The 21,820-nt window shown below is 41.4% G+C and overlaps 2 protein-coding genes across 2 annotated transcripts; both read left to right on the top strand.

Annotated features, from left to right (window-relative positions):
- The first annotated feature begins 379 nt into the window (after nucleotides 1-379).
- Nucleotides 380-4,318, top strand: LOC142938744 (putative polypeptide N-acetylgalactosaminyltransferase 8). The gene is made up of 10 exons (XM_076082124.1): nucleotides 380-657; nucleotides 1,258-1,424; nucleotides 1,634-1,817; nucleotides 1,997-2,194; nucleotides 2,520-2,634; nucleotides 2,756-2,941; nucleotides 3,289-3,426; nucleotides 3,615-3,710; nucleotides 3,799-3,966; nucleotides 4,184-4,318. The coding sequence occupies exons 1-10, from the start codon at nucleotides 380-382 to the stop codon at nucleotides 4,316-4,318; spliced, it is 1,665 nt and encodes a 554-aa protein (XP_075938239.1).
- Nucleotides 4,319-5,913: 1,595 nt separating this feature from the next.
- LOC142938745 (putative polypeptide N-acetylgalactosaminyltransferase 8) lies at nucleotides 5,914-21,502 on the top strand. The gene is made up of 11 exons (XM_076082125.1): nucleotides 5,914-6,628; nucleotides 7,165-7,640; nucleotides 7,832-7,998; nucleotides 16,727-16,913; nucleotides 17,267-17,464; nucleotides 17,640-17,754; nucleotides 18,310-18,495; nucleotides 18,654-18,791; nucleotides 18,976-19,068; nucleotides 19,190-19,360; nucleotides 21,482-21,502. The coding sequence occupies exons 1-11, from the start codon at nucleotides 6,335-6,337 to the stop codon at nucleotides 21,500-21,502; spliced, it is 2,046 nt and encodes a 681-aa protein (XP_075938240.1). The 5' UTR covers nucleotides 5,914-6,334.
- Nucleotides 21,503-21,820: the final 318 nt, after the last annotated feature.

The raw sequence follows: 21,820 nt of genomic DNA on the forward strand, positions 1-21,820 counted from the left end.
GTTTCTAGAGTACTGAAAAAATCTCCTTGGAAAGTTAAAGTCCTGCATTCAAAATATTTAACATCAATGGAAGGTGTCCATTGGACACCTTCCAGCCAATCAGAATGGTGGGAATTGTCATTGTTATAAACTACTATGGCGGGTTTGGACTGAATGCAAGAAATGTATTGTGCACAAATATAACCAAGTGTACACAAATATCACTGAAATCACATGTTGTTCCTTCAGCCTGAGTTGTAAGATGTTTTGTACGGAAATATTAGAAGAGTTTGCAGCAGCATTGATACGCTTTCCATGTCTTCCGGCTAAGTTGTCAAACACATTTATACTTCTACTGTCGTGCCGTTTTACTGACCCTGTTCATCATTTTTGTCTTTTTATGAACACAATCCAAATTCAAAACAAAGCAAAGCTGATAGAAGTATCTGGTCTGAAGAACTCCACCAATGAAGTATTACTAAATGTGGATCAAGTAAAAGAGAAGATTGTGATGCCAAAGTTATATCCAAACTCCATCCTGTTCGCCCAGTGGGGCGACGACCTGTCAGAAGAGGAACAGAAGGAGGCTGAGGGGTTGTTTCAGATTTATGGATACAATGCCTTCCTGAGTAACCAGTTGCCAATAGACAGGAAGCTTTCAGATACAAGAGACAAAAGGTAACTTTTGTTCATACTGGTTCTGACTATTTTGAAAGGGGGTTTGATTATTTTGTGTCCTGACCGTTGCAATAACTTGCTATGCACAGTAATCTGATGTTTTCTCCGTCTTATGGGTGTTACTATGAACCGACTACCAGTGTTTTATATGCAGCTAATCTCATAAATCATATATTAGAATTTAGTTGGAGTAAATAACTGTGCCAAAGCAATATGTAGCCGGAAATACATGCACTCAACATGAGAAGTTAACTGTGACATAATGGCACCCTTTATCCAGCATATGACAGATCCGCCAACCCTACTGCACAGAGTAGGACAAATTAGGATCTAACCTCTAGTTCTTTATGAGCTTACTAGTGATTTCAGTCTCTTCATCCTCTCTTTTCTCTTCTGATGTCAAGCCAGATCAAACAATTACTCCTGATATCCTACATTCTATCATGCAGCATGGAGAACATCGACGCAACACAAGCTACATGACATATTGTCACACACTTGTCAATCTGTTTCTCCACAGTACACTACTGCTTGAGAACCGATTGACGGAGACATTAACCACAGTTTTCTACACGTGTCTCTACATCGCACTCCATTTAGGTGTCTGATGAAGAATTATCCCAGGGACCTGCCATCCATCGGCGTGGTACTGATCTACATAAACGAGGCTCTTTCGGTCATTAAAAGGGCCGTACGAAGCATCATCACCCACACTCCCAAGCACCTGCTGAGGGAAATCGTTCTAGTGGATGACTATAGTACTTACAGTAAGTGTAACTGCGCACTTGGAATAAAGCATGTCGATGTTTATCTCAAATGTCTCAGCACTCTGAACAGCAGTCATGTCAGTCTCATAACCCCTGCTAAGGAAATTAGGGTAAATTGCATGATAGCGTTTTCTGTATGTAATTTGTAAAGCTGTTGTAGTAATCTGTGCTTGTGTCTTTATAGATTTGACTGTTGACTATATTTTCAGATGACCTTGGAAAACCACTACAAGACTACATTGATCAGATTCACAAAGAGAGGCCAGGACTCATAAAGAAAGTGTGGCATCAGCAACAAATGGGGTTGTCCCAGTCCCGGATCTCAGGCTGGGAGCATGCCACAGCAGATGTTGTGGCCGTTTTGGATGCCCATATTGAAACCACAGAGGGATGGTATGTACACGTTTCAAATAAAGGGGAACTGTCGAGGGAAATAACAGTAAATGTACTGCTGTGAAGTTAAATTCCTTCACTAACTTCCTGTCAAAATCCTACATAAATACTGTTGAGATTTAGTTATTTCACCTCCTCCCCTTGAAGTTATAACTGTTTAATTTTGGTGTCCTTACCAGGGCAGAGCCTCTGCTGGACAGGATCAAAGCGGACAGGACAGTGGTGGTGTCCCCTGTGTTTGATAAGGTGTATTTTGATGATCTACACGTAGAAAGATATTACCCGTCCTCTCATGGCTTTGACTGGGCTTTGTGGTGTATGTACGAGTCCTTTAGGCCAGAGTGGCTGAAGACGGGGGATGAATCTCAGCCTGGGAAGTACGTGGAACACACAAACTTAGTCAGATAACTGTGAGTGGGGTGATTAGATAAGACCCTAACCTGTTTTTTAGAGTTTTGGAGAGTTCTTCCTTGCCATTGGCTGGTTACTTTGACTGCTAAATGCTAAAATGTGATTTTGAATACTTGTACAAAAAAGTATCCAGCTTTTTTTGATCTCATGAAGTACTTGTATTCATAAATTCAGGGTAGGTCTAGTGGAGAATCAAATTATGTTCTTCATTAGCTTATATGAATTACCAGCGTTCACATTCATTTCACAGTAAAATGAACCTATATGGCCCTGTTTGTCTATCCTGGACAGGAGTCCCTCTGTTATGGGAATCTTTGCAGCAGACAGACTCTTCCTTGGAGAAATCGGTGGGCTTGATGGCGGAATGACAGTTTACGGAGGAGAAAATGTTGAACTTGGGATTCGTGTGAGTAGCCCAAATTGTTTTTAGTAATAAGAATTAAACATGGCAACGAATTTAAATCATTTAAGGTTGAAGATTTGGTAAATTCACTAATGACTGTCTGATCTGTGTCTGCACTGCTCAGGTGTGGCTGTGTGGAGGCAGCGTAGAGGTTGTGCCTTGCTCGAGGATAGCTCACATTGAGAGGACACATAAACCGTATGCACGTGATCTCAACCCTTCCATGAGGAGAAATGCACTGAGGGTCGCAGATATCTGGTTGGATGAGTACAAGCGGAACGTGCTCATTGCCTGGAACCTTCCTTTTAAGGTCGGCACAGTGATTATGTTTGTAGAGATTATTATCTGTAAGGTATAGTATCACTCATTATGTTTAAAACTCCTTATATTTTGACTACATTTCACCGAGAGATGACAAAATACACAAAAGAAGGTAGCTCACTGCTGCAGAGGTAAAACGTGTTTTTTCACAGAAGACATTTCCATTTAGTACTTCAGTTTCAGGGTCCTGGTATTCTGCATGCTGCCTCACTCTCGTGGATGACTGGGACACTTAAATTGAACAGATTCGTGAGATTTAATTGTTTTGAAGAATATAGATTTTTACTGAAATTTAGCGTTGTTCATGTGCCTTTTGATATTGCTTATGATACACAGAATCATGGAATCGATACCGGCGACGTGTCCGAGAGGAGGAAGCTCAGAGAAAAGCTGAAATGTAAACCTTTCAAGTGGTACCTGGACAATGTCTATCCAAGTCTGGAGACATGGGATAACCTCTTGGGGTATGGCGTGGTAAGACACATTTTCAGTCACTCGTTTGCCGATGTATCATGTCTTAGTTTAGTGCGAGTACTATATCACTAAGCCTGAAATACTTAGACTAATATGTAGCCATGCTGAATGTTGTGATTGGGCATTACATTTTACACAGAGGTCAAAGCAAATAAATAACTCCCTTAACATGACACTGATCTGTACAGCTGCAGAACGCCCTTCTTAGGAGCCACTGTGTGGACCAGGGAGTCGTTCCAGGAAACATCCCCATCTTGTATGGATGCCACTCCCAGCAGACACAGGTTATCTAAGAAGACAGACAGGAAAAACTGGTACTGAGATGTTAATAACAAATCCTAATATTAAATCACTACCCATTCTTTCCGCCAGCATTGCTTCTATAACGCAGATGGTGAAATCATCATTGGGGGGATTAAATCTCACAAATATAACAGTAACCGCTGCCTGGTTGATCCAGGCTCTGGCAGCACTCCCACCCTGCAGGACTGTCAGCTGGCTAGACTAAAGCAACTACACATGCACTGGGACTTCAAACAAGTAAGAACTCAGCTGATACCAGTATGGTGGCATTCTGTTCTGACTTCTGGACTGTGACTTTTTGAACAATCCAGCACAGTCTTATCAGATAATACCAGTAGGAGGTGTCAAAGCCTTAAATGTCCAAACCTAAACTAAGGTGCTTGAAAATATCATTGTGTTAGATGCATTTATGCTACCATCTCATAAATGATCTCTCTTGATCAAACTTTTGCAGGGCCAATCGATCCGAAACAACGCAACAAAGAGATGTCTTGAGATCGCCCAGGGAGAAAGCTCTTATTATGAGGTCATCATTCAACAGTGCAGTGGACAGAGCTGGACGATTGAGCATCTCATCACAAGTTTTTAGTTTTTTTAACTGAATTTGCTATTAACAAAGGATAATGACAAACGGGATCTTATTTACATTTTTAAATGACTATTAGACATTTTAAAACAAATCTCCCTCATTTTTCTAACATGACTTAAAAAGGGCCACTTTTGCTAGCATTTGAAAATGAGCAAGCGAACTTAATATTATGTGCAATTATCCAAAAACCTTCTTTAAGAACCTTAATGCCACATCCACCATTTGGGGTGTCAATGAATTATTCAGCAACTTAACTCAGTTATATGATGCACACATTTCTGTTTGACAGACTATTAAAGCAAGAAAAACTGTGTTTCGTTGCACTACCTATCTACCATCTCTGTGCTTTTTGGGCTATCCAAGCCCCCGTACCGTAACACCTTGAATAGACAAGCACTACATTTCACGCGTCGGCTGGCTTGACCGAAGTTTCGCAGATGACGGCTCACTTGACTGAGTTTGTTTACCCTGTGTCTCTGTGTTTCTGCGTGTCAAACAACACTGATTATCTCATCTCAATCACCTCTGTATGTTAGCACTAATAACAAGTTTCTGTGGTGATGGTAAATTCTGTGACTCCTCTGTTAGACAGCTGCATTGCACGGAATCTAAGCTGACGCTCACCTGTATACACCTGCTTCTCAGACAATAAACGTAACCCCTATCACTGAGGGAGTTAGGACCCCCTTATGAACACGTGTGTAATTTGTATGTAGTATCAAACATGTGAGCAGGTTCGAAAACAGGTACTGACTGCTGTCACCCAGAAGTGTGTGGTCACATTTAATCTGAGTGCCTATGGGATGGTGTCTTCGAGTTCCTGTCACTTTACGACCGTTGTGGCCAAATGTGATGGTTTGTTTGATTCCATAGTTAGGCTATATATGTTTGCAACCAGAACAACATTAAACGCAAACTGTAATAATGCAAAAACTGTTAAAGATATCAAAAAGCTGACTAATATTGTAATAGTTCTGTCACGATCAGGCTTTGCCCTGTGTGTTCTGTGTCTTTGTTTCTTTCTGTAGCTCCTCACTCACCTAATCAGTTTATTCAGTGCACCTGCCAGTCACACTCACCTCATCAGCTTATTAGTCTCACCTGTCCACTCTGTCTAGTTCACTATTTAAACCCTTGTCTTTCACTTACTCACTGCCAGATCATTGTGTTTGTTTCCTACCTACCCGCCCGTTTTGCTCATCCTGTTCCCGGTTTCCCAGTCTGTCTGCCCTGCCTTGTCCTGCCGGATTTTTCCCCTCGTCTTTTGTCTTGTCCTTGGATTACCTGTTTTTGTTTGTGAGCTATTAAAGACCTTTTTTTCCCCCTACTCTGACTGTCTGCGCTTGAGTCCTCATCATGCCCCGTGACAAGTTCAAAGTCTTGTAACCCGATTAAAGTTCAAATGTAGTCTAGCTGAAAGTATTCAGAAGTATTTTAAAGTGGAGTAGGTTTCAGATGAGAGAAGATTATCTTCATCGAGTTACATTGTTTTTAAAAAAAATGGAAAAAGCTTAATATTTTATATAAATGGTAGAAAACAAAGGGGAAAAAGACATTGCGCTAACGTCCTTAAAAAGGGGGGGGGGGGCAAAAGGTAAACCTTTATGTCCATTTATAAACAGCTTGCTGGGAACCTTGTCTTCGTGTTTTGTGGTCTTCCACTCCCTAATTTAAAGTCGCATCTCTAATAGAAGTTTGTTGAACGAAATGTGGACTCCCTGTAATTGTGTTAATGCTGATCCAGCAGAAGTTTTTTTGGAATCTGCATACAGCTACAGAAACCATTCAGATATCAAATTATTCAGCTCTTAAATACATGACCGCATGTTACATTATGGAGGTTTCGATTTGAGGAAGCAGGTGACTTCACGACGTCAGCCCTAGGAACACCTGCCCCTCCTGCAAACAGACAGCGGAGGGAGGACGGTTCTCACCCCGCGCCTTAAAAAGAAAGAAGGTATCTCTGTCGGACGTTTTTTATTCTCTTGCAGGGAGATCAGTCGGTGTGTGTTCAGCATGAGGGCATCAGGGTTAAAGCGGGTAGTCCTCACTTTGGGGGGGATCGGGCTCGTCTTCTTCGTGGGCATGTTTCTAAACGGGGGATATGAGCCTACTGTCAAAGAGCTGGACTCACCGCATATTGTCAGATTTTTTTCAAACATGGAGAGAAACATGAGCAATATCTGTGAGTTGAAGCAATGCTTTATCTTTCTTCCAGTATACATGTTACTTTTATTTCGTCTTTATCGGGATGAATGTCAACTTTTCACTTCAAATGAAGATGGTGAAATGGAAAGGAAATTTGGTTCAGTGTGATTTGATCAGAGATATTGTTAGAAAGGTAAGTGGAAGGATTCAAATGTCAGTTTACTTTATACAACGAAAGGTATTTTATGCTTAGCCTTTTGCATATAGTTAGCATGTTAGTTAGCATGTTAGCAGACAGAAGTATGACACATTTAATTTTTTTCCGCCAGCAAAAATAAATTAAATCTTTTTTTTTTTTTCGGGGATGGATTTTATTTTTTTTATTTTTTTAGTTACCTTTTTCTTTTCTTTTTGGCTTGCGGAAATGGGCTTCCATATAGGTTAAATTGCCTCTATGTGACTTTTCTTTTCTTGCAGTTTGCTGTCTATTAATGAGGTCAAATTTAAGTGCACAATTTATGAGTTAATAAATGGAACACTCCATTCTCTCCATTCTCTTGTCTATGTTATATTGATTGTGTTTTATGTATTTTTCCTGAAGTCTTTATTTAGTTTCTTTTGTGTGCTGATGTATGCTAATCCCAATATAAGCAGATATAATACACAGACAGAACTAATGGCTCCTACACTAATTCTTAACTCCCGTCTGGATGTCAATAAAATGTTATTTTTGTGTAGAATCAATCAAGAGAACACGAAAAACTATAGTCTACTATTTTCTACAAAAGGTGGTCATGCCTCTAGCTGATTTTGCTGTGTCCCTGTCATCCTTTTGTCAAGTCAATGCACTCCAAGCTTTTGAGGAAAAGCAGAAAAGCATGCAGAAAATGCTTGAAGAGAACAGAGGCAGAAAAGCTGCAGAGGTCGAACAGCTATCAGTCAAAAAGCAGCCACAGCAACCCGAAGCAAAGATTCAAGACCAACAGAAGGACCCCAAAGAGAAAAAGTCCAATAAACTGTTCCCAGACTCTGTCCTGTTCCAGACGTGGGGGGGAAATCTGTCTGAGGACGACCAAAGAGAGGCGCAGCTTTTGTATGAGAAGTACGGATACAACGTTTTCCTCAGTGATCGCCTTCCTCTAGATCGAGCTCTCCCAGACACCAGGGATAAAAGGTAGGCTACAACTTATCATTGTCATTTCCTATGATGCCAAACCTGCCATTCCACTTCGTACACAAACGTTCTAGATGAATTGTATTTTGCTGGCCATCCTTCACCTTCCAGTTGACATGGTTTGTCTTTAGACACCGCTCACTGATGGGCAGATGGTGGTATTTGTGAGAAATCCTTCTGTTTGTGAATAGGTGTCTTACAAAGAGTTACCCAAAGGACCTGCCAAGCCTTGGAGTGGTGTTGATCTACCTGAATGAGGCCCTGTCAGTCATCAAAAGAGCTCTGCGCAGTATCATCGACCGCACCTCTAAAAACCTGCTGAAGGAAATAATATTGGTGGATGACAACAGCTCCAATGGTTGGTTGGCTACAAATGATTCAGATTGTGCAAACACGTTTGTTAAAGAAAAGATCATCTAAAGTACAGGCTACAATAATCACTACAAAGGAAGGTTGCGAAAAACATGTTTCATTGTGCAGAGGCAACTGCTGCTCATATTGCCATATAGCCATGAAGTTTTTAATCAAATATTTCTGGACGCTGTTCTAATCTGTGGTGTGTATGCAAGGTGTTACTTTGTGGTTGTAATTTACATTTTTTCAGCAGTCTTGTAAATCCCACAGAATGCGGTTTGTCAAATTAATTTTCAGCTTTAAAGCAGTATAGTTTTTTTTTCACTTTGGGATATTCGCTTATTTGCTCTCTTGCCAAGATTTTGATGAGAAGATTGATAGCACTGTTGCATCTGTATGGTAGAATATGAAACTACATTCAGCATGAAGACAAAGCTTAAAAAATATCTGCCCTCTAGCACGTCTAAAGTTCATCAATTAAAGCTGGAGTGCAGAACTTTTGTGTCCCCTCTCCGGCATTAACAGTAATTACCATAGTAAAGACCATAGCAACGGAACAAAAGCTATCTGCATTGGATGCTTAAAATGAATGGCATTTACAGGAAGGATTAAAGTAAAAATAGAATTAGAGAGAGAGAGAGCGCTCCTGTTGGCTTAATCATCATTGTGTGAATTAGTTTGACAAGGGCCTGAATGTAATGGACGTTCAGTTACATGAAAATGTCCAGCACTTCAGCTTCAACATGTTATACCTTTTTTGTTCAAGCAGTACAAAAACAAATTGTTGTTCATGTGCTGGATACGGTAACAACAATAATTCGGGATGTTAATTGTTAAAGCTCCAGCACATAAGCCCCGGTAAAACCACAAATTAATAAATGCGCGCGATAACCACACTGTAATGAATTGCTGTAAATTTACGGTGGATTTAAAACGGTATCTTACAGTATTTCATAATAACTGTAACATACAGTTAAATGTTCATCCCTCGCAAGTAAATTAACAGTCAATCCCGTCAATTAACAATAACAGCAGACTACTGTAATTTATCAGCATAATACAGTATTTTCTGTGAAGTGGTGGATATATGCTGCTCTATACAAGTTCAGTGAATCACGATCCATCTACATCGTACTATCTATTGTAGGTTAATGTGTCTGTAATGACGATAGAATATTTTTTATTATTTAAACTGTTCATTGCCTAAAAGTCATTTTTGAGTGACAAGATGACCGACTGCTCCTGAACGTGACTTTGGACACAACAGCTTCAGTTCATCATTCTGAGCAACAGCCATGTGGAAATCAACCGAGGAACCGAGGTAACATTAAGCTTATCATCCGATCAAAGTCTCCAGTATTGTTTTGTCTTCATGAATATTGAACTGCTAACATCTCAGATAATGTTTCACTTGGTCTGTTTCGTTACATCAGGTTGCTTATATTAGTGGAGCTAGCTCTGTAACTTTAGCTAGCTCGAGCTCAACTAGCCTAAAGTTATTCACCAATTACAGTGTTAAGATGTAACCTAACGTGTTTACTTGTGCTATTATTGAACCGACTGAAGGACCGCAAACAGGACTATTATCAAAATGGAGAGATTGCTGACGTGTGTTCAAGACGATAAACAATTGAGTTAACACTAACAGTAACGTTACATGTGTGTTATTCCAGGACCAACATTAGAACCAGATCAAATTCATTTTAGTGTTTAACTTTAGTCCATTGTGGTCCATTGTCTTAGCTTAATTTCTTCACCTAACGCAATCAGCTCATCACATAGACATGTCTGTTGATTTGACCTGTATGGTATTGTTGTATTAGCTTCGCACTGATATGTTCACATATGTGAGGCACATGCAAACCCACAGTTGCACACCCAAAGCTTATTTTAAGTGAGTTTATCTTGGATGTCATAGAACTTTCCAGAAGTTCAGAACATTGAGTTTCTAAAGTTTTTATTTTGTTTGTTTTACAGTCACTCGTCATCAGAGATTGAGGATACCAGCCAGACACTGCAGTCAAGTCCTCTTTCAAGGTGTTCTCTCTCTTTATTGTTTTCATTCATGTGTGAGTTCATGCAGTTCAAATTAACTATAAATGTGTATAAGACTTGTTAACAAGCTAGACTGTGATGCAGTTCTATTACACTGTTCTTGCTACTATTTTAATTTAGCGTTTCACTCTCAATGCCATTTTAACTCAGTCTGAGGGAGTGACACCAAGATCGAAAAGTGGCATGTACCTATCCCTGGAGTCGTATGCTACTGTTGTTCAGCATTATGTACCTATCCCATGAGTGTTATGCTACTGTTGTTCAGTGGTAGGTACCTATCCATTACATTAGTCATTTAGCAGATGCTTTTATCCAAAGTAACTTACAATAAGTGTATTCAACATAGGTATTCAAGAGAACTACTAGTCACCAGAAGTCATAAGTGCATCTCCTTTTTTTAAACAAGCATCTCAGAGCATAAACCAGAGCAAAAGTACAGTGTAGAAACAAACCAATAAGAATACAATAAGTGCTAAGTGGAAGGCTCAGGGTAGTACCTCTTGAAGAGGTGAGTTTTCAGCCTGCGCCGAAAGATGGGCAGCGACTCTGCTGTGGATCCCTGGAGTGGTATGCTGTTGTTCAGCAGTAGGTACCTATCCCTGGAGTGGTATGCCGTTGTTCAGCAGTAGGTCCCTATCCCTGGAGTGGTATGCCGTTGTTCAGCAGTAGGTACCTATCCCTGGAGTCGTATGCCATTGTTCAGCAGTAGGTACCTATCCCTGGAGTGGTATGCCGTTGTTCAGCAGTAGGTACCTATCCCTGGAGTGGTATGCCGTTGTTCAGCAGTAGGTACCTATCCCTGGAGTGGTATGCCGTTGTTCAGCAGTAGGTACCTATCCCTGGAGTGGTATGCCACTGTTCAGCAGTAAGGCAAATGTATTTGTATAGCACATTTCAACAACAAGGTAATTCAAAGTGCTTCACATAAAACCATTAAAAGCATCAAAACATAAGGCAAAAGAAAAGGAGATTTAAAAACAATTAAGAACATACATTGAAACAATAAAAACAGTCATTAAAACTGTAACAGGAATGCACGGAGGACAGAAATTAGTGGCAGCGCAGCAATCACAGGCAGAGTCAGTATTGCAGGTTTTTAAGGGTTTTTAATCCACCAAACCTCAACCAACACAAAACAGAAAACGTAGCTCCTTCCAGAGCTCGATCAGTTAACTCTATAACTAAACTAAACCAGCCGGGCCGCTAGCCGACTTACCGGCTCAATCTTGTTCTCCTCTCGTCGTCGCCCTCTGCTCCGTTTCTCCTGGCCTTTTGTTCACCACCCTGATGAGGAGATCCGGAGCGTCTCTTCCCACACCTGATCTCAATGCTCTCATCAAGGAGAGGGTGGAGCCTTCTGGCAGGAATGTAGCAGCCAGCCACTACCCTGCCCCTCAGGCCCTTACACATCCCCCCCCCCCCCCCTTCATTTCTGGCCTTGAAGGGGCGACCATTGTCCATAGGGCTTCTCTTCGGGACAGAGCATCTGCATTCCCATGCTTGGCTCCCGATCTGTGAACGATAGAGAAGTTAAACTCTTGCAAAGAGATGAACCATCTCCCTACCTTTGCATTGGTGTCTTTTTTATTGGCCATCCAGACCAGGGGAGCATGGTCGGTCACCAGAGTGAAGTGGCGTCCCCAGAGGTAATAACGAAGTCGCTCTAGTGCCCATTTGATGGCGAGAGCTTCCTTTTCAACAGTGGCATATCCTTGTTCCCTTGTGTTGAGCTTCCGACTGATGTAGATTATGGGATGCTCCTCACCTTGAACTTCCTGGGAGAGTACTGCCCCTATGCCCACCATTGATGCATCCGTCTGAACGATCATCTCACGGCTGAAATCTGGGGTCACCAATACTGGCTGTGCACTGAGGGCCCCCTTCAGGCCCTGAAAGGCCTGTTCCGCTTCTTCTGTCCACTTAACCCTGAGTGGCTGTGAGGCTCTGGTCAAGTCTGTGAGGGGAGTCGCTACAGCAGAGAAGTTTGGGATGAAGCGAGCATAGTATGAGGTCAATCCTAAAAATGTCTTTACCTGGGCCTTGGTGGATGGGCGTGGCCAGCCCTGGATCGCCTGGACCTTGCAGTCTTGTGGCCTCACATTGCCCCTCCCGATAGTGTAGCCCAGATATTCGGCTTCTTCCAGCCCAAGCTTGCACTTTTTAGGGTTTGCTGTCAAGCCGGCCTTGCGGAGAGCTTCCAGGACTGCGGCCAGCCTTACCAGATGGCTGTCCCAGGAGTCACTGTGAATCACCACATCATCTATGTATGCAGCTGCATACTCCCGATGCGGCTTCAGGACCCTGTCCATCAGTCTCTGGAACGTGGCTGTGGCTCCATGCAGACCGAAGGGCAGCACAGTGTAATGATACAGGCCTGATGGAGTGGCGAAGGCCGTCTTTTCTCTTGAGGTTTCCGCCAGGGGTACCTGCCAATATCCCTTTGTCAGGTCCAGGGTGCTGATAAAACGGGCTTCCCCGAGGCAGTCGATCAGCTCATCTACCCTGGGCATAGGATAAGCATCAAACTTTGAAATTTCATTTAATTTCCTAAAGTCATTACAGAACCGGTTGGTGGTGCCTGGTTTAGGGACCAGGACAACCGGGCTGGTCCACTCACTGTAGGATTCTTCTATCACCCCTAGAGCCAACATTTTCTGGACCTCTTGCTCAATGACTGCCCTTTTTGCTTCGGGTATCCTGTAGGGGCGCAATTTGACCTTCTGACCTGGTTCTGTGTTAATGTGATGTTCCACCAAGGAGGTCCGCCCAGGTTGTGCCGAGAACACATCCAAATTCTGCTGAACCAGCTCCCTGGTTTGTTGTAGCTGTGCTTGTGATAAGCCAGGACCATATGCTACTTCAGTAACTTCACTGTCTGGAGAAGAAGGGAACACATCAGGGGACACACCACACAGGAGCGTATCTCGGCTGTACCACCTTTTTAGCAGGTTAACATGGTAGATTTGGGAGGTTTTGCATCACCCAGGCTGACATACCTTGTAGTTGACTGGGCCTACCTTCTGTCACCTCGTAGGGTCCTTGCCAGGAGGCCAAGAACTTATGATTAGTGGTGGGGATTAGGACCAGCACTTTATCCCCTGGTTGGAACTCCCGAGGTTGGGCCCCCCTGTTATACACTCTCCTTTGTGCTTCTTGGGCTTGAGCCATGTGGTCCCTTACCATTGGCCACACGTCCTTCATGTGAGCCTGCATCTTCTCCACATGTTCCACAAGGCTCCGATGGGGACTTGGTTGTTCCTCCCAGGCTTCTTTTGCTATGTCGAGGAGACCTCTGGGCTGTCTCCCATACAGCAGCTCAAAGGGGGAGAAGCCAGTGGACGCTTGAGGAACCTCCCTGATTGAGAACAAGACAGGGCAGAAGCTGGTCCCAGTTACGACCATCTTTATCAACCACCTTCTTTAACATTGACTTCAACGTCTTGTTAAAACGTTCAACTAACCCATCAGTTTGTGGATGGTAGACAGAGGTGCGAAGCTGTTTTACCTTGAAGAGCCGGCAGAGGTCTTTCATTACCTTGGACATGAAGGGGGTGCCCTGGTCCGTCAGCATCTCCTTGGGGATTCCAACTCTGCTGAACAAGTGGATTAGCTCCCGCGCAATTGTTTTTGTTGTCATGTTCCTCAGGGGAATGGCCTCAGGGTATAATATATATATTATTATATTATACAGAATATTATTATATGATATATATATATATATATTATTATATTATACTGAATTGCTTGTGAGGGTGACAAAAATAAGATGTCCTGACGTGTTTGTCAAAGTGTTATTTGCTGCTTTTTTTGCATGTTGGAATAAATGTTAAATATTTAACTAACAAATTTCCCCCTGGGGATGAATAAAGTATACATCTATCTATCTAACTATCAAAGTAGTAATGCGTGTTTGATACCTTAATTCTTTTGCATTAAATCATACTGGGATGTTTGCTGAAATTGATTGGATGTGACACAGCCCTACCTAGAACATTTTCCACCAGCCGCCACTGGTGGTATGTATATACAGTTGCACTCAAAGTTATTCAACCCCAATTGCAAATTAGGTTTATTGGCAAAATTTACAAGTTACAGTTTTCAACAACTCAAACGACAATTTAAATAGCTCAGCATAGTTTGCAAGTTCAAAGTTAAAGTTACACTGGCTACACTACCTGGACGTGGCAGAAAGAGGAAGCTTTCAACGGCTGCCACCAGCTTTCTGAGGTGGCAGGTGGCCAAAAACCCTTGCGTGACTGCAAAAGACCTGCAGCAAGACTTGGTGGCAGCAGGCACTGAGGTTTCAGTTTCTACAGTAATGCCCAAACCAAATGCTGAAGGTCTCCATGCCCGAACTCCAAGAAGTAAACCACTACTGACCCAAAAGCACAAGAAAAGTCGGCACCAATATGCTTAAAACCATATCAATAAGCTACAGAATTTTTGGGATTCTGTTCTGTGGAGCGATGAAACAAAACTGGAACTTTTCGGGCCTATGTTTGGAGGAGGAAGAATGAAGCCTACGCTGAGAAGAACACCCTGCCTACAGTGAAGCATGGCGGTGGCTCTTCTGGCACTGGAAACCTGCAGCGTCTGGAGGGCAAGATGGATTCAATCAAGTATCAGGAAATCCTAAGAGAAAACGTCATGCCGACTGTGTGGAAGTTGAAGCTTGGGCGTCATTGGACCTTCCATCAAGAAATGATCCCAAGCATACCTCAAAGTCCACCAAGGCTTGGTTTCAGAAAAAGTCCTGGAAGATTCTAGAGTGGCTGTCACAGTTGCCTGATTTGAACCCCATAGAAAATCTCTGGTGGGATTTGAAGAAGGCAGTTGCAGCACGCAAACCCAAGAATATTAGAGAGCTGGAGGCCATTGCCTGTAAGGAATGTGCTAAGATTCCTCAGGAACGCTGTCAGAAGCTGGTGTCTGGGTATGCATCACATTTGGTCATAACAGCAAAAGGGTGCTCTACTAAGTACTAAAGATGCTTGTCATTCGTTGTGTTGAGCTATTATTATAAATTGTCCTTGTTTGAGTTGTTTATTGAAAACAGCTGAAAGTTTGTAAATTTAGCAAATAAACCTAATTTGCAATGGGGGTTGAATAATTTTGAGTGCAACTGTATTACATACATACATTGGCCATAATATCAGTTTCAGAGCACATCAGCAGATACTAAATCACTTTATTGTCATTTAAAAAGCCTTTCATACTGTATATCCGAACAAGAAAATGGACGAGATAAAATAGATACATTCCTTTATTTAAGATGCTGTGTTGCGCTACTTTGTCAATAAAGTCAAAAAAATACATTTACAGCATCACTGTTTGTGAATCAAATCAATTTACATTAAATATGAATGTGCATCAAGAGACGGCACTGGTGTGCCTGTCTGACAGTAGACTACTACTTTCAAGCGGAACCTGCCGTCAGCAAACAGTGTGCCGTTGGAAAAGTACTGGCATACCACTCTAGAGATAGGTACCTACCGCTGAACAACAGTAGCATACCATCGGCCACTTTGTGATCTCGGCGCTACTGGTCTGAGGTTACCCTCATGAGTTCAGTTAAGCCGGTCATTAAAGATTTTATTATTTTATTTGTTTTCTTCTAAACATGCAGTACATTGTGAGTTTTGTGATGTAATACAAATGTCCCTTTATTATTTGTCTTGAGAACATGTATTAAACTGCAACAATTATGTATTGAATGTCTGTTGTTATTCCTCTATTTGTTGGGATTTAAATGCAAAAGTATTGGGTTGTATTACCCTTTGAAAATAAATGGTAACATTCTGGCATATACCGTAAAATCACCGTAAAACCCAGTTATCCTAGCATCACATAAGGTAATCCAGTATACGGTAAGATACCGTAAAAGTAAATTAAGGTAGCTTCACCATAAAAAATCTGTAAATTACTGGCGTCCCTGCTGCCAGTAATTTACTGTTATTCTACAGTGAAATTGTTTATAGTGCAAAGAGTAAAAGCGGCGAACTAGATATAATGTGTTTATTAGTAAGCTTTAGAGTTTCTGCTACAGGTGGACTTTGTAACCTTTGGACAGAGCAAAGCTAGCTCTTTCTCCTTGTTTCCAGTCTTTATGCTAAGCTAAGCTAATTAGGTGCTGGCGGTAGCCCTATATTAAACAGACGGACATAATTGTGGTACAGATTTTCTTATCTAGCTCTTGGCAGGAAAGCAAATAAAAACATATTTCCAAAAGTGTTGAACTATTCCTTTATGAGCACATAAACCCCAATATGATGTAACGCATTTAGTCAATTCAAGGCTGTGGATGTGTGGCACTGGATTGCAATATATTGAATGTTGTTTCTCTTTTTTTGTGTCCATCCTAACTTGCTTACAGACAATGAGTGAAATCAAATATCAGAAACAACTCTCAGTATAATGAAACCATTACAACATCACTAACTACAGCTTAAAATCAGACAGTCACAACATAAACTCAACGTTAAAAATGTTATTTAAATAGCCTACTGTAGTTTGTGAGCATGTGAGGCAGGTCTATGATCAGAACTGTGGCTCCCTCTCAAAATCTTCTCAAATCGGCTTTGCATTCTGGGTAATCAGTGTGCACACTGTTATCTCTGCCATGTCTGAACTTGCTAGGAACTACATAACATATAGCCCACATTTTCCTCTCAATTCAGACGACTTGAAGGGGGACCTTGACGTGTACGTGAAGATGATCGAGCAGCAGAACCCGAGTCTCCGTATTACAAGAGTGAAGCACAGTGAGCAGCGAGGCCTTGCATATGCCAGGGTTTCTGGATGGAAGGTTGCTACTGCTGACGTGGTGGCCATCCTGGACGCGCACATTGAAGTCCATGAGCTGTGGTAAGAATGTGGCAAAAAAAGAAATCCTATTATACTATGATTTATGTGTAGAATTTCTAGTAAAAGACTTGAAACATGATACATTAGTTGCATCTGCGCTAAACAACCTTCATTTTTGCAATTCACTTAAAAAGTGAAATTCTCAAGCTTTTCCCCAGTACTGACATCACAATGTTAATTATAGCTAGACATTCATTTGAAAAGGTTACACAGGGAAGTGTCCATACCGCCAGAGGGTACAAACTGACTCTGGTGAGAGGAAGTATTGAACCAGCAGTCTAACTGGTTGCTGAGTAAATGTCAGAAGGGTACAGTGATGTGAGAACCGCTTCTCTTCCATTCCCCTCATGCAGGGCTGAACCCCTGCTGACACAGATCAAAGGTGACCGAACGGTGGTGACGTCCCCAGTGTTCGACAAAGTCCACTTTGATGACCTCAGGGTTGCTGAATACTTTCCAGCAGCACACGCCTTCGACTGGGCTTTATGGTGCATGTACGAGGGGTTTTCGGACGACTATTACAAACTCGGAGACGGCTCGTTGCCTGGAAAGTAAGTTAAAGTGAAATCAGTCAGTCTTGTTCCAATTTGTGTCAAACAAATATAACACCATGGTCTCATTAATCGTTTCTTGGATGAGACGATCTTGATTATCTAAAAGCTTGACTTTTAATGGTAATACTGATGTAAATTATACAGTTGCGACCGTTGTCTTCTTTCACCTCAGAAGTCCATCTGTCATGGGGATCCTGGTAGCTGACAGGAAGTATTTAGGAGAAATTGGAGTCCTCGATGAAGGCATGAAAGTGTACGGTGGAGAAAATGTTGAGCTGGGAATTCGTGTGAGTAAGCATCACCTATCTAACACGCACATCTAACAAATCTTACACCTTATGACGCAGTCCCAGGCCAACTTGCAGCAAGAAAGAGTGCAGATCCTGGCTTCAGTACAATTACCCCTCTCACTCTGTGAAATGACTAGGGGTGTCATTTACAACCGTCTTGTTCGCACAAAACGGGCCTGAAAAACCACGGGAAACCACTGTTCTCCCACCACTCGATGGGAGAACACCTGTAGAGCACACATGCATACACACGTTATGGAAACGGGGGCAATTGGCGACGCAGTTGGTGAGGTGGTGAATTGAAGCCAGATTGTAAAAATGAAAAGTGAGAGGAATCCTTAAATGTGCAATGATTTAATTTCGCTTCTTGCTGACAGCCTGGATGAGAAGATACCACTTTCATGTGTGTGTGGTAAGAATGCCGCTACAGCTAGCATCCACTTTGCTTTGCTTGCTTGCCCACATTTTGTAAACATTTAAGTAGTTCCTTATTTGCATTGACACAATTGATGATTCAGTTTTATTGTATGAGCTCTTTCTTTGCTCATGCAGGTGTGGACATGTGGAGGCAGTATTGAAGTAGTTCCATGCTCCAAGATCGCTCACATCGAGAGGGCCCACAAGCCCTACATGCCTGACCTGAGCCGAGCCATGAGGAGAAACGCCCTGAGGGTAGCAGAAATCTGGATGGATGAATACAAACACAACGTCAACTTGGCGTGGAACGTGCCATTCGAGGTAGAACAAAAACAATGATGCCGTTTCTTGGCATGCTGCATGCTTCTCCACACAGGGTGCAGGATGAACATCCAAGAGTCCATACATGATTAGTTATGAGCGCATTTGAATTTCTTCAGTTACAATATCACAAACATGTCACTCCATATTCTCTGCAGAATCACGGAATTGACATCGGGGACATCTCGGAGAGGAAAAAACTCAGGGAAACGTTAAAATGCAAACCTTTCAAATGGTACCTGGAAAATGTGTATCCAAAATTGGATCCCTTGGACAACCTAGTTGCTTATGGAGGAGTAAGTTAAGTTTTATCTCATGCTTTGTTTGTGTAGTAGAGGCAGTACAGCGGTGTGCAGTGGGTGTGTCACAGCCACATGCAGTGCCACATTAATGTATTTTCTAATGATTCACTACCATGTGCAATAGTGGTCGATACATTTTCTCTGTGTTTGACAAAATGATGAACTTCCCCTTTTATAGCTGAAGAATCTTGATGCTGATATGTGCTTAGACCAAGGCCCAGTACCAGGTCAGACACCCATCGCCTTCGGCTGCCACTACTATGCACCTCAAGTAAGTGAAGCAGCTTAAAAGGGTTGTCTCTCAAAAAATACAAGTGGCAGTATTGTCTGTTTGTTGTCTTATTTAAACGCCCAATCTGCTTGCTGCTTAACTTTTTAAAAATATTTTTCAGGTCACCTATTATCGCTCAAACGGTGAGCTTTATATCGGTGGCATCAAGTCCCATAGGTACAATGACAACCGGTGTTTAACTGAGATTGGGAAAAAAGATGCAGAGCCTGGCCTTTACAACTGCAAAGAGGCCGTGCAGAAAGGAATGGGGATTTACTGGGACTTCACTCAGGTACAAGTTCAACTATTATCAAAACACAAAGCAAAGTATATGAAAGTCAAGGAAGAGGAAGTTTTATCTCAGTAAAATAGTTGGTGAAAGTCAGTGTGTTTGAAATTAGAGAGTGGATGAGTTCAGGCTGACTCATAGCTCAAAGTATTGACTGTGGTTGTCTGAATGTTTTAAGATGACATACTGTGCTTCCCCATTCTTAAATCTTGACACCTGTCTTTTCTAGGGCAAAGAAATGAGGAGCAGAGAGACAAAAAGATGTCTGGAGATTAAAAGCGGCAAACTTCTAATACAGGAATGCTCTGGCCAAAGATGGGAAATCCAACACATAATCAAGCCCTTTTAAAAGTGTGAGTGTGTGTGTGTGTGTGTGTGTGGGTGTGTGTGCGGCCAACAAGAATTGCACTTCGCTGCTCATAGGTCAGTGGATAATATCACCTGTATGTGTTAAATGTAAAAGAAAGTCAGTGATATTAGACGGTGAAGGCTTCTCTATTTGAGATATTTTGTAAATCTTATATGAAATTATATTTCCCTAAAAACTGAACTTTGATAATTTGCTCAACTTCTTATGAATGGATGTTAAGTCTGCAAGTCATTTTTTGGTTGACCATACTAAACTGAATTGGTGGAAAAATTCTTATTGGATCAGTAGACTGTTACAATGCCATTAGTTTTGAAAGTACAAGAGAAAAATAGATTTAGTTCTATTCCTTTCATGTTTCCATATCAACATTTATGACCGGTTAAATGAATGAGTCTGTCTGTTGTTCCTACTGTGCTGATCGGATGAAATGCAATGTCTCCCATCGGTCTATATTACAGGTATTGTGTGGAAAACAGCAGTACTGGGATCACATTGACTAATATCATCTTACCTCAGGCTGCTTATAAAGGACATACACGCCTTTACGCAACTGAGAAATGCAAGTTAATCCTTTTTTCCTCCCTTTAATCTTTCCACTCAAGGACACCATATTATGTTCTATTCAAGCATAAAGGCTAGTGGTAATGTTTTGTACGTATTAAAACATAGGGCAACGCAAAAGAGAAGAGTTTAAGCTTTGTTTGTTTTGCTGTTTAAATAAAGTTGTGTCTGCCTGCTTCCCTCCATGGCAGAAGTGAATAAATGCTATTAGTTAGATGCATCATTGCTATGATAAAATGTAACTTTACGGTTTTAGTTCTATTGCCCAGTTATTACAAATGCTACATCTGGAAGCATTTTTATGCAATATGTTTGGTGCTATTGGGCGAATCTCAGGTTTGAAAATGTATTTATCCTCTCTGCAGAGAAAGTCAAACACAAATCATAGGTCAAGGAAATGTAAATGGCATAAAGGTCAATGAAGGTATAACAGTGGATTAAGAAAATAATGAAAGTGCTGAGTAAACAGCAGTACAGAGGTGTAACAAGTGCAGAGTTCAAAAGCTTAACCAAGCCTCCTTCTACAAAGACGGCTTTGTGGATGACTGAGTCCCCAACAGGTTTAAATCTACTGTACACTGTTTTTTTTTCATTATTAAAGGTTTGTCTTGTTACTTATGTAATCCTGAAAAGATATGCATAAAGTAACTATCTGTGTAAACTATGTATTATTTCATTTAATTGAGTGTAAAAAATGATATTGATGTGTTCTAAGACTATAATTACCCACAGCCTTCATTTCTTCTGGGGAGCCTTGTCCCCTCTAGTGTCTAGAAGAAGGATAGCTATATTTGGGACTTAGTTTGTGGATTTACATGGGGGTTGGTAGTGTTTTTATTTACAGCACACCTCAGTGGAGGCCAACAAAGGGAACAAGTATTGATCATTGTCCTTTTTTTATTATTTGGAAATAAACATGATTCATAAAACTGGTTGTTTGAATTATTTTTCAAAAAAGAGAAGCTCTAGCCTGTCGTGTCTAAAAGCTGCATAAGTGGCCAACATGATGATAAAGCTCAGTTGTGTGTTTGTGTTCATTGGAAGTTTGGAGAAGAGGTACTTGCAATGATCATCCTAGAAAGGTTTACCATCAACAACAACAATTTCATCACTTTTTGCTGTATTTTGCTGTATAGAATATTTTGGTTATCATAATTATGAATAAACATGGTTGTGTTTTGTTCTACTTCCAGATGAGGTATCTGAAAAACTAAACATACATTGATGCACAACAGAAATGCCAATGTTTGAGGTAACAATGCTTTGGTAACCAAATTTAAGAGATGTCAAAAATGTAACAATCAAAAATGTTTCGGAATTCATGTGATGGCCAGTGTATATAATCATTTGATCTGATTATGCCTCTGTTCAAGCTGAAGGTGGAACCAAAGTATATGCACGTGTTTTTCAGTTACACCGGAAAAAGACGAAGTCCCACGAACGCTCACGAAAATCTGGTTTCTTAGCAACCCGTGTGTATAAACAAAGTATCTAAGTGTGTCTTGCAGTGGGTCCATTTAAAGTTTAACACC

This window comes from Anarhichas minor, unplaced genomic scaffold (genome assembly GCF_050575085.1).
Source record: "Anarhichas minor isolate MPS153535 unplaced genomic scaffold, ASM5057508v1 ptg000090l, whole genome shotgun sequence".
Taxonomy (NCBI): Eukaryota; Metazoa; Chordata; class Actinopteri; order Perciformes; family Anarhichadidae; genus Anarhichas; species Anarhichas minor.